We start from the raw sequence: 15587 nt of genomic DNA, 5'->3' as shown, positions 1-15587 counted from the left end.
GTGTGTGCGCGCACACACACACACCTCCCGCCTTCGTGGAGATCAGCAAACCAGATGTCTCATAAAATATGACTTAACCCAAAAGAACTGAAGGAACAGGTGGTCTGACTGGGGAGAGGTTGGGGAACATTCAGACAGTGTGCTGTTCCCCAAGACCACAAGGGACCAAGTCTGATTCCTCCAATGGTGAGGGGCCCTGGTCAGGGCCACTGGAGCCTAGGTGACACAGCAGTTTCTCTCCCTTACATCCCAGACTCTACCCACCCGGGATTTCTACCTTCCTTGAGTGACAAATCAGACCTCAGTTAAAAGTCCCCTCCTGAGGAAGCCTTTCCTTATCACCTCAGCCACCCTCTCCTACTCTATTCTAATAATTTTCTTAGTTATCAGTACCTGAAACACTGGCATTGATTTCTTTGTTTACATCTTTGTTTGTTTTCTGGATATCATAGTAATAGGCAGTATGGCCTCAAGATCTAAATTGGGTAAGTATGCCAGCTACTCACTTGCTAGCTGTGTGACCTTGGACAAATGCTTTAACCTCTCTGGGCTTCCAATTGACCATCTATAAAATGAGAATATAGGATTTATTAAAATGGGAATTACAGGATCATTCGGTGAAGTAAATGAGTTAATGTATATAAAAGCTTTCAGAACCGTGCCTAGCACATAAATACTATTAAAATGTTAACTCTAATCAGCAATGTTAGTAATGATCATTATTGTGATTATCATCCTATCTTCCCTCTAGAATGTGAGCAACTTGATGGCAGGGCTTTTATCTGTTCTTCACTGCTGACCCTCTCCCAATAGCCCCCCCGCCACCCTCCCCGTGCCTAAGAAGAGTTCCTGGCACATATTTGTAATAATATACTGAATAAATATTCCTAAGAAATATGTCTTACTACCAATCTCAACCCTGCCCCTGAGGAAGAAGATAGCCACATAAACAAATCATTACAGTGTGGTGGATACAGTGCAAAAACTGAGTTTACGTGAGATGTGTAGGAGTACAGAGGAGGAGGCAATTAATTCTTTCCCCGAGTCTCAGGGAAGACCTCACAGAGGAGGTCATTTTTAGAACCTTGATGCTCAGGAACTCTCAGGACAGAGAAGAGGGCAGAAAAGCAGCACAGCCCACCCACAGCCTTGGGGTGCTGAGGAAGCTGCCCTGTTTCGGGTTGCAGAGGGGAAGGGGGAAGTGGAGAGATGCAAGGAGAGGCTGCTATACCAGCTCATGAAGGATCTGTTTGCCATGCTAAGAAAGTGGGGTTTTATTCTGACAGTAATTACACTGAAGAATTACAATAAGGGGAGAAGCATAATCAAATATTGCATTACCACTGAGGAGGAGGCTGGCTTGTCTGGCCTTCAAGGGAAGGAACCTGGAGACTAATTATTGGGAAATTCCAGGTGAGAAGGGACAAGAACCTGACAAAGAGAGTGGCAGGGGGAGGGGGTTGGCTTTGAGAAAACACTGGGAGGTGAGCTATGTAAGATCCTGGGAATTAATTGCATTTGGCGGGGGGGGGGGGGGGGGGGGGGAGTGGCTGTGAGAGTAAGTTGGGCCCAGAAAAACCCATGTTTTTAAAAAAATATATATATATTTTATTGATTTTTTACAGAGAGGAAGAGAGAGGGATAGAGAGCTAGAAACATCGATGAGAGAGAATCATCGATCAGCTGCCTCTTGCACACCCCCTACTGGGGATGTGCCCTCAATCAAGGTACATGCCCTTGACCAGAATTGAACCCGGGACCTTTCAGTCCGCAGACCGATGTTCTCTCCACTGAGCCAAACTGGTTTCAGCCATATTTCTTAATTTTGTCTCTGGGAGTTTGGTTGTGCCATTAACCAAAACAGGGAACTTGGAAAAGGGAATCCTTTTATGTATGAAATTGATGCATAATGAGTTCACCTTTGGACATTTTCATCTTGGCCATATCAAAGTCAAGACCTTGAGTAAGAAAGGAGGCTGACATTTTTTGAGCATCTACCATGCACCTGAAACTGTGCTTGCCACCATATGTACTTTATCTCTTTTAATATTGAGAACAACCCTTTGAAAGATGGGGCATAATGTTGTTTATTTATAGATGATGAAGCACAGGCTCAGAGAGGTAATGATTCCCACTTTACATAGTTTACATTGAAGAACAGTAAGTGGGCCAGTTTGATTAAGCAAGACTGAATGCAGTGCATACAAAGAGAAGGATTCAGTTATAAAGATGTTTGGGGGCAGATCATGGAAAACTTTGGATGGAGATAGCATCTATTCCACAGGGGTGTTGTAAGAATCAGGTGAGAGAACGCTTGTAAAACATTTTGTAAACTGTGGAATACTGAGAAAATAGGAGTGCAGGTTGTGGCCATACCTTGTTGCAATGAGAAATAACAATGAGTTATTTCTTAAAAGATGAAGTTCAAATCTGTAATTATTAAGTGAAATTCAATCAGGGTGTCTTCTCCCAATTCTTTTTACCCATAGGCCCACAAAAGAATCTTGAACACAACATGTCTTTTGTTTCTTCCCTCTCCCCCCCCCCACACACACATACAATCTACATGTCTGGTTTGAAGAAAGCTCTCAGAAGGAGAGTCAAGATGAGGGGGAAGAAAGGGATTGGAAAATCAAACGCACCCAGCTGATCCCAGCTATTGTGTCCTCACACTTGGGAGTGAAATCCTAAAGATAATTTGGTTATTTCTACTGTCAGGTAGAAACTCAAAAATATTAAGATAAAATTACCGGCAGCCTACCTGTGTGTGTGAAGTGACAGCTTCAATGCTTTTCAAATGCTTTGGGTGGGATTTGTCAGCTGAGGAGGTCCCTCAAGTAGAAGCCAATGTAAGCCACCTGTGCCCTCCTTGCCCTTACATTTCAGAAACATATGCCCAGGTGCCCTGAGCTGCCTGTCACCCCTCCCTCCATCTCAAATCTCTGGCTCCTGTCTCATGCCTCTGCAGGGCCTATCCTATTGAAAAGAAATATAATGTGAGCCACATATATGACTCAACTTTTCTAGTAGCCTCATTAAGGAGTAAAAAGAAATGGATGAAGCTTACCTTTATATATTTTATTTAACCCAATCATTTTTCTGTGTAATCAATATTTAAACCATTACTGATCAGATATTTTGTTACCTTTTTTTAATACTAAGTCTTCAAAATTCATCATGTGTTTTACCCTTAGAGCACACATTTAAGTTCTCACCCTCTACACGTGGCTGGTGGCTAGTGTGTTGGTAGCACGCTGCAGTCTAGGGCTCAGACTTGGGGACTATCAGATTGCCACACCCTCTGTTCAATCCAGTACTCCCATATATGTGCATTTCATGCGAGCTTCCGTAAAAGGAATGTGGAACTGGCTGTAAAGATTCCACACTGTCATCTCAGTACTCAACTTGACTCCCATCCTCAAGGCAGAATGATACTTGCAAGAGAGATCAAACTGCATCCTAATTGATCTGGTGAGACCTGCCCTCTGCAGCCCCCAGTCTGAAGCATAACTGAGCTGACAGTCTTCACTCCCAAAAAGAAGAGGCTTTAACCACAATCACAAACCACAGGCACATGGACCTGGATCTCAATCTTAGTCCCAAACATGGCCATGGACACTTGCAAAGAATAAAGAAAAAAGGCTGTGGCCTCACTATCCAGCTGCAGGGTCATTTTGTGAGAGGAAAGAAAGGTGACAACAAGGCCCAAGGGCAGGATTTTCAAAAGAAAGTGCATATCACTCAGGACTTGTCCCCAGGGCTAACTCAGGGACTAAGCAATCAAACAGACTGGGTTCTTGGGCATTTTCCTCTGGACTTGAGAGCAAATAGGATGTGACTTTAAGCGAATCATTCACTCTCAGTGCATGATAGGTACTTCCTCCATGCTGAAATGGGGCCACCCAAGCAACCAGGGACCTGAAAGGTGAATGAATGGATGTCTCCAAACCCAGTGCAGACCAATGAATAGGGTGGTTGTGTCTCAAGGGACCTATGCTTTGCCTTGACCTTTCTCTAAGGAGATCAGGATCAGTGCTGGAGCAAATGAGTGTGGCTGACCGGTCACAGCCATCTCCTGGTGGTGTGAAGCCCTTGGCCCCTCCTTGGCACTGCGCTGGTTGGCAGACTGTCTCTCCCCTCTGCTACTCAGCTGAGCAGTCACAGTACTCGGTGGTACAGCTGCAGGCAATCCTACACCCACCCCTTCTGCTTTTTGTGGCTGCCTCCTTTGTGACTGCTACAGCATATGTTTTATTAAAAGGGAAAGAGGAAGGGAGACAAGAGGTTATGTACATGGGCATGCTCAAGAATCTTAAGATTGAAAATCTGCTCAATGTGAAATGCCTAAGGGCTTTGGTATTTTGCTGGCTCTAAGTAAACCCCAACAGGGACTTTTGGGTGGGGAAACAGGAAATGGAAGAAAAGCAGGGGAGTCTGATTCTAAAAATATGAAAATATTTTCTCATGTTCTCTTGAAATCTGCCTGCTGTCCCTCAATGCTTGTGATATGATGTTGATTAGCTCTTTGACCTTGAGTTCTGTTTTCCCAGAATGTATGACTTAGGCTCCAGAGTGGGTGGAAGGCTAGGTAAATTTCAATGCCTGATGAGATGTCCAACATTACAGTCCTCTGCCTGGCCCAAGGACAGCTTCCTCTAGGCCAGTATGTGCTTCAAATAATTAACCCAAGTGTATGGTCTTCCCCTGGTACAAGTGGGGAAGTGGCAAACCCCATGGAATCACGCAAGCCTAAATGTTTCCAGGCTTTCAGCTTGTGCTGCCCTTAGCGTCCCTGTCAGCTAGAGTCCTTTCCCCACCTCTACCTCTTCAAACAAATCCCACCCCTGCGTAGCACAATGGTCCCTCCTTGCAATACTGATAGCTCTCATTATCTGGACCAATCAATCTTAGATTAATTAGGTCAGCCTCTCAAATCTCTTTATTGAACTGCTTAGAATGTTTAGAGCCATTTATCTTTTCCCAAATGTAAGCCTGTTTTTCTAACTAGACTGTAAGATCATTGAGGGCAAAGGCAAGATATTATAAGACTTTTACCCCTCAAAGCCTTTAGTTCAGGGCCAGAGGACAAGGTGTATGTCACTGCAACCTCCCATTCTTGTAGAGTTTAGGAAAAAAAATGAATCAGAACACAGGCATGAGATTAAGCCAGTCCTTACTTAGGAGGAGACATGGAGCCTGAGATTGGTTAAGCAATGATGAGACCCACACCCCACCCCATAAGTTCCCTTAATTGCCCTGAGTAAGAGCAGTTAGTTCATCTTCCCAACTCCTTTGCCCTTGATTTTCCAAAAAGGAGGCTAAAATCATTCTAGCTCTACTTCTTAGGGTAATCAAAGATTAATGAGACAATAAGGCATGTGAGGATTGATTAGAAGAGCTCTCTACAATGCCCTCAGCCCATTGGAAAAGGATGCCACTATAAAATATAGACAAGGTCTTATTTAAGAGAAATACTTGAATTGCCAAAAATACACTGCACAGCGGGGAAAACAAACCATTAAACAGGAAACCTCAACTCTAAGCATCCCAGTCAGCAGAAAGTGCCCACATAGGTGTCACAGTCCCTCCAGGTTGCCTCTTGTTTGTGAGCAGGGGAGGGGTTTTGGAGAGCAGTCCCTGTCCCTGGAGGGGATCTCTTTTATGTGAAGCTCCCCAGTGGCTAGCCTGGGGATCAGAAGGAGTTAATGACCAGGGCTGTTCTTTGCCCTCTGACCTTGCTCAGTAAACAACCTGTTAGGAGGCCAGAAAGAAACACCCAGAGGATGATCTTTAATGGTCAAATAGGAGAAAATGCTTCCATCCTTGAGAATGGCCTAGTGCTAACAGAGCAGGAATCCTCCCCCCTCCCCAGTCACCCCCTTCTCTCCTCCTGTTGTGCCCACACTGCAGCACCCCATTGCAGGCCACAAGCTGCCCCTTGTTTGGTGAGGAGGGAGAGGCCAGAGTCAGGGATGCTTCTGTCTTCTCCATGCTTGCAGCCCAGCTGTCAAACCCTTTGAGGCAGCTTCCCTCCATAAGGGAAGACCCAGGTCTGACATTTGCCACTCTCCCTCAGACATCTCACAGTATCCATGCTCTGCACCTACCCAAATCATATCCCTCCTCAAGAAGCAAAACATGCATCTTTCCCCAAAGTAGCAGCAGCAGTGACATTGGTAAAAATCTAGGACCACTGTAGTAGCATTGCTTGGTCATGCCCCCAATGCTGCAAAGCATCTTCTGGCTAAGAGGGAACTCCGAGAGTCCTGCCTTAAACAAATACCATATGCACACTGTGTGAAGTCAGAAAGGAAAACACCAACTCCAGCATCCCTTTGCTGTTGCCTGATATCATCAGACTGCCCCCCAGGGGATTCTCTGAAATACTTGAACTGCTTGGTTAATACTGGCATTGAGGCATTCTAGAGAGCCTGGTCAGAGAACACTACTCCCACATGCCCATGTTTGGAGAAGGACAGAGGCAGAAATACTTGACTGACAACATACCTTTTAATCTCCTGATTGGTCTGTGCTGACATACTATTGTCCCTGCAGGAGAAGGCCCAGATCACCCGGCTATAAGCAGGCCTGTTTTAGTTGCTCCCCTTTTCACAAAACATTTCTTCCTGCTTAGGGCACTGGCTCCCAGGGCTAGGAAGAGTGAACACACAGTTCTTTACAGAGGGGTCTGTTCAGTCATGTTATAGTGCATTAGCTTGATTATTCGTTAATATTTCGCTTAGGTCTATATGCCCTGGAAAAATATGTACCAGGCATTGGGACTGCCTGGTGAGGAGGAAACTCCTCTGGGCTGGAACGGTAGCTCCCAAGTTCAGGCTCCTACTAGGAAGGAATCCTCAGCCTGGGGCCTGGGCAGCAAGCTGCACATGCATGGTTTTGCTGTTGGCAGCCCGCTTCCTGCATATAGCTGTGCACACACACACACACACACACACACACACACACAGCATTAGACTGAACTCAGGTGATCACAGAACCTGAGGGAGAGAGATGGCTAGATAATGTTAGTTCACCCCTCCCAGTGTGCAGCCAGGCTCAATCAATGGGCTTCTGCCATCACCCTTGGGGAGACTATTTGCAGCCTATGGGGCTCACTCTTCAGAATTTTTTTTCTTAGCTGTATGTGCATGGGAGGAAGAGACAGGACTCTACAGGCATGTCACTGAGTCATATGAACATGTGAGTAGAGATATATCACATAGCATGACCTCAGCTCTATGGGGTCCTTCTCAAACATAGTGAACCACAAACAGTCTCAGCTCAGCAGGCAGAAGTCCTCAGCATTTTCTGCAATTATACAGCTCCGTTGAATTTTCTGAAGCTAATGGGAGTTGCACTAACTTTGAGGACTTAGCCCAGGCAAAAGCAATATAGGTCAGGCAGAGTGCCCAAGCAGGGCGTCAGTCATGCACACCAGGAAGCAGTAACAGGGCCATCTCTAGCTAAACCCCAAATTGCATTGCTCAGCTCCACCAGACAGAAACTACCAGATGGGATCATTCCCTCTGCCCCCAACTGCCAGACAACAAGGCAACAGGGCTGTGAGGGGGTAAATGATCCCCTTACCAACCAAAGAACATGACAGAAAGGGCAAGGAAAAGGGAACAGAGGAAAACCATCCAAACCCTGCACTGTTACCTTGGATCCTTGCAAGAGCCCTCCTGGCTGTATCAGCTGCTCCCCAAATGTCCACCGACTGGGAGGAGACTCCTAAAAGATTCCAGGTTTTTGTGCAACATCTCCAGTGGCAGCTTTCCAAAGTTTCTACTTCATGATTTCTTGTGGCTTTCTCATTTGGGGAAACCCGAATGCCTCTCCTTCAGCATGAGAGAGGGACAGGAAGTCTTTTTTCAAATTCTCTTGCTCTGGGCTTTGCCTCAGCCGCTGCCTCCGCTAGACCATTTGCAGGCTGCCTTCCGCTAAGCAGCCCGGATCCCCGGCACCCAAAGCAGGTTGGGAGTGGATTTCAGCGCACTCGGGTGGGAGAGAGAAGGAAAGTGCAACACCAAACCTGGGGAGTCCCCTGTCCGTCCACCGAAGAGGAACCCAAGATCTCGCCTTCCTTGCAACTCTAAAGGGATTCACCCTATTGCTCTCTTCCCGAAATCACTGCCTGGCACATGGGCAAAGCCCGTTCCGCCGGCTTCAGCGCTCGCTCTGCTGCCCGCAGACCTGTCCCTGAGCTCGCACCGCACGGCAGGTGCCCAAACCCGGGCCAGTGCGAACGGGATGCTCCTGCGCTGTGGAGGCGCTGCCCCAGCCTCCGCCAGCAGCTTCTGAGGCGGGTGTATTCCAGTCGGGGCTGCAGCAGGGAGCCCTGGCTCTGACTCCCGCTCCGCACCTAAGCTGTGTCACCTGCAGACTCAGACACCAGATGAGTGTCTTAAGATAACAATGCTGCCTGGCCTGCCTCTCCCTCTTTCTTATGCACGTAGGTTGGCAGCCAATGGGACACAGCGCCATCGTCCCCACGGGTGCCCATTGGCTGGCGGCTTGGCAGGGGGTGGGACCGGAGCCTCCCCGCTATCTCCTTTGGTCCGCGCCAAGCCGGGCACCAGCTCTGTTAACCCTCCAGGCCTCGCCGCAGGGACTTTTTGGTGTGGAGAGGGAGGGCTTGGCTGGGAGTTGGAGAGTCTAACCAGGCTGAGGAACTGGGAGAAGCTTGGGAGCTAATTAGGTTTTCTTCTCATCTTCCTGAGTTACAATAATCATTTATCCCAGACCATTTTGTCTGCTTAACTAGAATTCTCAGAGATAGGGACCCATTTGAGTCATTCTCCTTCTAATTTGAGGTTTTATTCTGTTGTTTGTGTATTTTAGCCTCTTGGTCCTGAATTAGTTAGAAATGTCTCCCCAAGTGAGAAATACTTAGGTTTCTCCCCCCCCCCCACACACACACACACACTCCCTAATGTCTCAGAGAGAGAGGGAGGGGGGAGAGAGGAAGGGAAGAGGAGAGAGAAAGAGAGAGAGAGAGAGAGAGAGAGAGAGAGAGAGAGAGAGAGAGAGAGAGAGAGAGAGATCCAGGGAGAGCAGAAAGATAGGAGACACAGAAAAGCAGAGAGAGAGAGATTTAGACTTTGAACAGCTACTTAATAAATCTAGAAACATTCTGCCCCCAAACCAGGATTGTGAAGAACTTCTTGGGCGAAATGAAGGGGGGTGGGGTGGGGGATGCCCTGCTCCCAAAAGAGGGAATTGTTCTGCCTGCACTGTTTTCCTTCTGTGTGTCTCCTTTCACATCAGTGAGTGTAAGGAAGAGGAATGTGAACTTCCACTTGGTTTTTAAAGGGAGACCAGAGATTCAGAACAGGACCAGCCTTGTTTCTGTGAAGCAGGTGGTGTAGCTGAGCCTATGAATTGAGGGTGGGGGAGGGGAGAGAGAGAGAGAGAGAGAGAGAGAGAGAGAGAGAGCGAGCAAGAAGGAGAAAAGGAAAAAGAGAGAGAGAGAGAGAGAGGAGAGAGAATATTAACTCTGAACCAAAGAGTGTGAAATATATCCCTGATATCCTAATGAGGAAACAAAACTGAATTACGTCCAGCTCACTAACATATTATTATACACTAAATATTGGCAAGAAAAGGGATACTAATAGTTGAAGAAAACTGCATTTTAACAGAAGAGCTCAAGTTGGGGCTGGCAAAAGAATTTGGGGGTTTCACAGTAAATCATTGTGGTGGGAGAAATATAGAGAGAATACACAGGGAGGGAGAAAAGTGTTTTGTTTTCCTTGAATGAAGAGCAACAGCAAAGATTATTTAATTTTAAAAAACTTGGAAAATAAAGGAATGCAGAGGCTTAATAGTTGTTTAAGTAATATAAATCAGTTTTTAGCCTGAAAGAATCAAGTGACCATATGTTCTGAATGAATGGGGGAAATTAGAAATATTCCCAAAATACACAGCCTTAGTCCCAATGATCCATCACTTTCACCTTTATTCTCCACTGTGCATCTTATAAAGGTTTGAGTGTCCTTATCCATCCTGTAGGTATTTTTTTTTTTTTTGCCTAACCTACAAAATGTGTCAGAGAGAGGTGGTCCTAGAGGGTCCCCAGCTCTTGTACTGGATAAAATATCCAAGTGAACCAGTGAAAGGCTACATCTGTTGCTGTCCAACTGCTGAATTATTTACTCCTGTGCTTCTTGGAGACAGCCCCTGAACTTGTCCCAGGAGCTAAGACATTATGTGCGGAAGCTCCATAAAATTGGAGAAGGGGGTGATTAAAGGGGAAGAGTAGTTGAACAAGTTGTTGTCAATTTCAATGGAAAGATAGTTACATTTTCCAAGACCTCTAAGGAAGGAGGAGAGGAGGTGAAATTGGGAGATTAGAAAACAACTTGGGGAAAAAAAGTTATTTGTACTTTCTTCTCCTATGGAGTCCAAGTCCTCTAAAAAAAATTGAATAGTATATTCCACATGTGTACAGTTTGATGATATTTTGCCTATACATGTATCCATTGGAATACTACCCACATAATTTCTGGCACTCAAAAAAGTTTGTCCTTTCTTAATCAATTCCTCTCTCCCCAAGTGATAACCACTATTCTGATTTCCACCTTCAAATATTAATGTTACCTCTCCTTGAATTTCATAAATATAAAATCTTGGACTATACACTTTTATGGCCTGATTTCTTTCATTTATCATTATGTCCATGAGACTCATCCATGTAATTACATTTTTATTTTTATTGTTGTGCTATATTTTGTTACAGGACTATAATGACATGAATTTATTTCCAATCGATGCATATTTGGATTGTTTACATTTTCTGTCTAGTGAGAAAACCTGCTAAAATGTTCCTGTACATGTCTTTTGGTAGACATATGCAATCATTTATCGAGCATATATAGCTAAGAGTGTAAATCATGTAATTTGCTTTTGGCTACTAAAAGGAAACAAACTCTCACAAAGAAGATTCTGAAGCCTACATTCTTTTTGAAGTAATTGAATAAGAGGATAATGGTAAAAGCTATCATGTTGAGCACCAACTAAATGCCTCAAATGTGTCAGAACATATATATATATATTTCTCACATCTATTCTAAAAATTTGTATCATTATATTTTGCTAATAAGAATATCGAACACATTGTCTCAGGAAATGCCCCTTGGCACCTAAGTTTTTTTTTGTTTGTTTTGTTTTTGTTTGTGCATTAAGTACTCCATGAGAGGAGTTACAAGAAGAATCTGGGTTTTGGTCTGCACATATGGGAAGAAGATCTAGGAAGCATAGTGTGGTGCATTCCAGATAGACAAAATGCATGAGGAGAGCGAAAGTGGGCTTTAATTTAATTGGGGTGTGCATGTGTGTTGTTGTGGGGAGGAGGGAAGGACAGTGTAGTAAGCAATAAACCTAAGAGACGCCGAAACCGGTTTGGCTGAATGGATAGAGCATCGATCTGAGGTCTGAAATGTCCCAGGTTTGATTCTGGTCAAGGGCATGTAACGTTGGTTGCGGGCACATCCCCGGTAGGGGGTGTGCAGGAGGCAGCTGATCGGTGATTCTCTCTCATCGATGTTTCTAACTCTCTATCCCTCTCTATTCCTCTCTGTAAAAAAAAAAGCAATAAAAATATATTTTAAAAAATAAAATAAACCTAAGAGAATAAATAGTATGAGACTTGGAAGAGTTTTTAAATTTCTAAACCATGCTTGAACTTATTCGCATAGGGGGAAAAAAACTTTAGAATGATATGATGAAAGCAAGATTTCAAGAAGATAACCTGGCAGCTGTGTGAAGAATAGGTTAATAGCAGGGGAAGCATTTGGAAGCTATTATGAGTCAAGGAGCAAGGCCACTGATACTTGAATATAGGAAGATGGATCTCAGGAGAAAAGTCAGGATTGGGGATAACAGAACCTGAACTTGATATTTTAGAGTGTCTTGTGAATATAAACACTTGCACTTAAAGTATCTCTAGCATATGTGATGGGCAGAGATCACAGACCCCATTTTATTGATGAGGACATTGAAGATAAGATTGATCCAGGCTCACCTACAAATAAGCAAATTGTAGAGTTGAACTTGAATCCAGGTCTGTGGTTTCACTACAGCGTGTTTGCTATATACAAAGGTAATACTTGAGAAACATACGAACTCCTAGTCCCATTTAAACTTGAGATGGGCTGGTTTCTGTGAACTTCCAACTCTCCCCCATCTCTAGGTATTTAATTCTCTAAACAGAGGCCATGTGACATTGTATCCAAGTTTACAGGAATCCAGTGTTCAGGCAAAATACTACCTCTTTTTATTTGTACAGTTTCCTTGCTCAGTCATTCCATATAGAAAGGAGGTATACAAAGGCCTAGACACCAAATTCCAACTACATATACATTTAAAAATGGCCATGTACTATTTTTCTTATTAATGTCAATAAGCATGTAAAAATAACTATAGATAAGCATAGAATACTAAATATTGATTTATTAGAAACACCCCCCCCCCCAATATCTGTCCATGCCTAGCCTAATGCCCAGCATATGATAGGTTTGCATGTTTGCATGTTTACTGAATGAGTTATGATGACCCACAGAACCCAGTGATAATTCTTGGGTGCTCTACCATAACCACATAGTGGCAAGAGCACTAAGGAAAGAAATATGTGTTATCTCTACCCCTTCTTAGCAGATTGATCTTGGGTAGATGACCCAATTATTTCACTGGCCTAATTTTCCTCATGTATTAAACAAAAGACTGGATTAATAGATGATCTGGTAGTTTCTCACTATTTCTCACATTCTAGGAACAAGTGTGTTTTCCTGGCATTGACCCTAATTTTTCAATGATAAATCTTATATAACTAGGTTTGATATAACTTTTTATGCTAGTGAGAGAAGGGAAAACGTATTATGGAGTCTTTCTCTACTTCACTACTTCCTTGGGGAGCAATGAAGATGAGGAAGAGTTTTAGAAAGGTCATTAGCTGATAAATCTGCTTTGCAGGAGTTTGCAATGCTACATGGTAATATACCTCTGGGTTAGTTCCCAGATACATCAGATTCAGATTTGCAATAAAGTTTTTCTTTTTATGGTAATCATGGTTCATTTTCTCTATCCCCGTCCATCAATTAGTCCATCAATTAGAGTAACTTTGTTAAATATATGGCAAAGCTTTTTTTTTTTTTTTTTAAGGACATGCATTCACATATGCTAATGAATTGATACCAGGAAGGATAAGAATGAAATTGTTTCTAAAATAGGGGTCCTCTTTGAAGAGTGTGGTCCAATAAATTCATAAGGAGTAAGAATTACCTATAATAGCCTTATATCACTAGTATTTAAGTCAGCATTGAATCAAGATGGTTGAGGGGTATACCCTTCAAAAAGTTATTTGTTACCATGTGAAAGTTCCCTTAGAGATCAGATTCCAGCACACATAAATGTCATTTTCTACCGTTGTTTATTGCATAAGGTCATCACTCTAAGGCAACACTGCCCAGCACTAAAGGAAACAAAACTTATACGTGTTTTTGCTGTTATTGTTGCTTTTATCTGTTCAGTTCTATTCTTTGATTGGACTGGGCTGGACTTGGCCCCTACCCAAGGATATTCTTTTAGTCCTTTTCCATTTGTTCAGATGCTTCGAAACTTTGGTTTGTCTCCTTTTCTCTCAATTCCGTTCACTTTACTGGATTCTCTAAAATTAAAGGCTCAACATTTATTCCAGCACCCCCAAGTCATCTTTATTAGTATATTGGTTACAACATATATAACATTTATAACAAAAATGGAACAAAGAGGCAGAGAGAAGTTGCAAATGAAAGTTCCAGTCTCCTGCTCACTGTGTGCAGTAGACTGGCTTTGCTCTCTGTTGTTCATATCTACCTCTCCATCTATATTTATCTATATAACCTTTTCTTTAACTATTTCTGCAAAGTTAGTGTTGAGTAAAAATACACACTGTGTTTATCCCAGCACGGGCTTATCCGGTATACAAGTCCAACTAGTGGTTTAAACAAGACAGAATGGGACCACCTATGTCCACAAAATAACTGGGGGTAACACACACACACACACACCACCACCACCACCACCACCACCACCACCACCACTTGCTTTGAATAAGCACTTTAAGGCGTATGTGTGTTTGCGCCCTTCCCAACCATCTGGATGATGTTGCTTGAGGGGAGATTTTAGATCCATTTCTAAAAAATGCCTTGCTGGTAGTTAATGGCCAAGACCGAGCTCCTCCCTAGGGAGGCAGAGGAGAAGAAAGGCTTGGCCCAGGGTAGCCAGCTGGGGACTGATCTGCTCCCCTAGAATCCTAGGCTCCCTTCCTCCCCATGTCTTTCCTTCCCGTTTTTCTCCTCTCCCACCCCCTCCTTTTCCCCTTCCCGGGATTAGCAGCTCAGAGAAACAAAGAACGAGGGCTCTCCAGGCGTCAGCGCCCCAGCCCCGCGCTGCCAGCGGCCTCCGGTGGGGGGAACCTGGGCTCCCCGGCTGCGCGTCCCCTCCCGACCGCCCCCGCCTCCCGCGCGCGCCCGCTCGCGCCCTCCCCGCTCGCCTCGCGTCCTCCCCCACCTTCGCGGCGCTGGGAGGAAGGCGCCCGGCTCAAGATGGCTTTAGTCGGGCTCTGCGCCCTGCTCGCCTGCTGCTGGGGGCCGGCGGCGGTGCTGGCCACGGCGGTGGGCGACGCGGATCCCTCCAAGGAGCTGGAGTGCAAGCTCAAAAGCATCACGGTGTCGGCGCTGCCCTTCCTGCGCGAGAACGACCTGAGCATCATGCACAGCCCCTCGGCCTCCGAGCCCAAGCTCCTCTTCTCTGTGCGCAACGACTTCCCTGGAGAAATGGTCGTGGTGGACGATCTGGAGAACACGGAGCTGCCCTACTTCGTGCTGGGTGAGTCCCGGGGAACGTTGTGGCGGCCCGAGGCGCTGGCCGGGCACCCCCACCCCCCACATTGGCTCGCTCTACCCACCCACAGGCCGGCGACCTCCCCTCCCCCACCCTCACCTCGCTGGATCCTCCCCCTTCCAGGCATTCTCCTCACCCACTTGCAGGTTAGCGCCTCAGTGCGCCTGGCTCCTTCCCACATCCTACCTGTACAGTGGGCCCTCATCCTCCCTCAGCTGCCGTGACTCAAAGGAACAGGTTGCCAGTCTCTCAGAAACCTCTCCCATCCCTGACCTCCCAGCTCTCATTCAGGTGCACATGGACAGCACTTGTGTGCTGCTACCCGCGCAGCCTTTCTCCGGACTCCCTGGCCTCATGCTCAGTCCTTCCCTTCACACCCCTTGGATACCCACTCCACCCACAGCATTTCCTGGGGGAGTAGGAGACAGACATCCCTTTGTCACCTTGCCAGGCATGTGCAGGCCACATTGCATTGGCCGGGTCTCTGGTCTTCACTCATTGAGAGCTCCTTTTCTGTCACCAGGTAACTGACTGACACTCTCTCTGGCCTTTCTTCAGAACACTCAAGTTCCCCATACCCCTGGTGTCCATCCTGGCACGTCCTGCCTTCATACCTACATGTTTAACAGCCATGTCCACATCTCCATGCCACCTCACAAGTCCATGGATAAAGAAGTCATCCAGCTGAACTCCATGGATACTGGCAT

At 45.4% G+C, this 15587-nt stretch overlaps 2 protein-coding genes across 5 annotated transcripts in view; one reads left to right on the top strand and one right to left on the bottom strand.

Moving 5' to 3' along the window:
- Positions 1 to 8441, bottom strand: part of BRINP2 (BMP/retinoic acid inducible neural specific 2) — an 87056-nt gene extending 78615 nt beyond the window's left edge. The window contains exon 1 of the mRNA XM_084865757.1: positions 7660 to 8441. The gene's annotated coding sequence lies outside the window, so the exon portion shown is untranslated. The remainder of the gene's footprint in view (positions 1 to 7659) is intronic.
- Positions 8442 to 14236: 5795 nt separating this feature from the next.
- ASTN1 (astrotactin 1) overlaps positions 14237 to 15587 on the top strand; it is a gene marked incomplete at its 3' end in the record, with an annotated part of 255598 nt that continues 254247 nt past the window's right edge. For 2 of the 4 annotated variants that reach the window (XM_084866119.1, XM_084866117.1), the window contains exon 1: positions 14238 to 14865. In XM_084866119.1, coding sequence (XP_084722245.1) covers positions 14310 to 14865 — 556 coding nt within the window. In that variant the 5' untranslated portion in view covers positions 14238 to 14309. Of the gene's footprint in view, positions 14866 to 15587 lie in introns of all 4 variants that reach the window. The other 2 variants (XM_084866120.1, XM_084866118.1) reach the window with 2 other exon arrangements.

Source organism: Pipistrellus hanaki (genome assembly GCF_964339955.1).
Source record: "Pipistrellus hanaki genome assembly, chromosome: 18".
In the NCBI taxonomy this organism is placed as follows: Eukaryota; Metazoa; Chordata; class Mammalia; order Chiroptera; family Vespertilionidae; genus Pipistrellus; species Pipistrellus hanaki.
The sequence above is the reverse complement of the archived record's forward strand: the minus strand, read 5'-3'. Positions and strand labels throughout refer to the sequence as shown.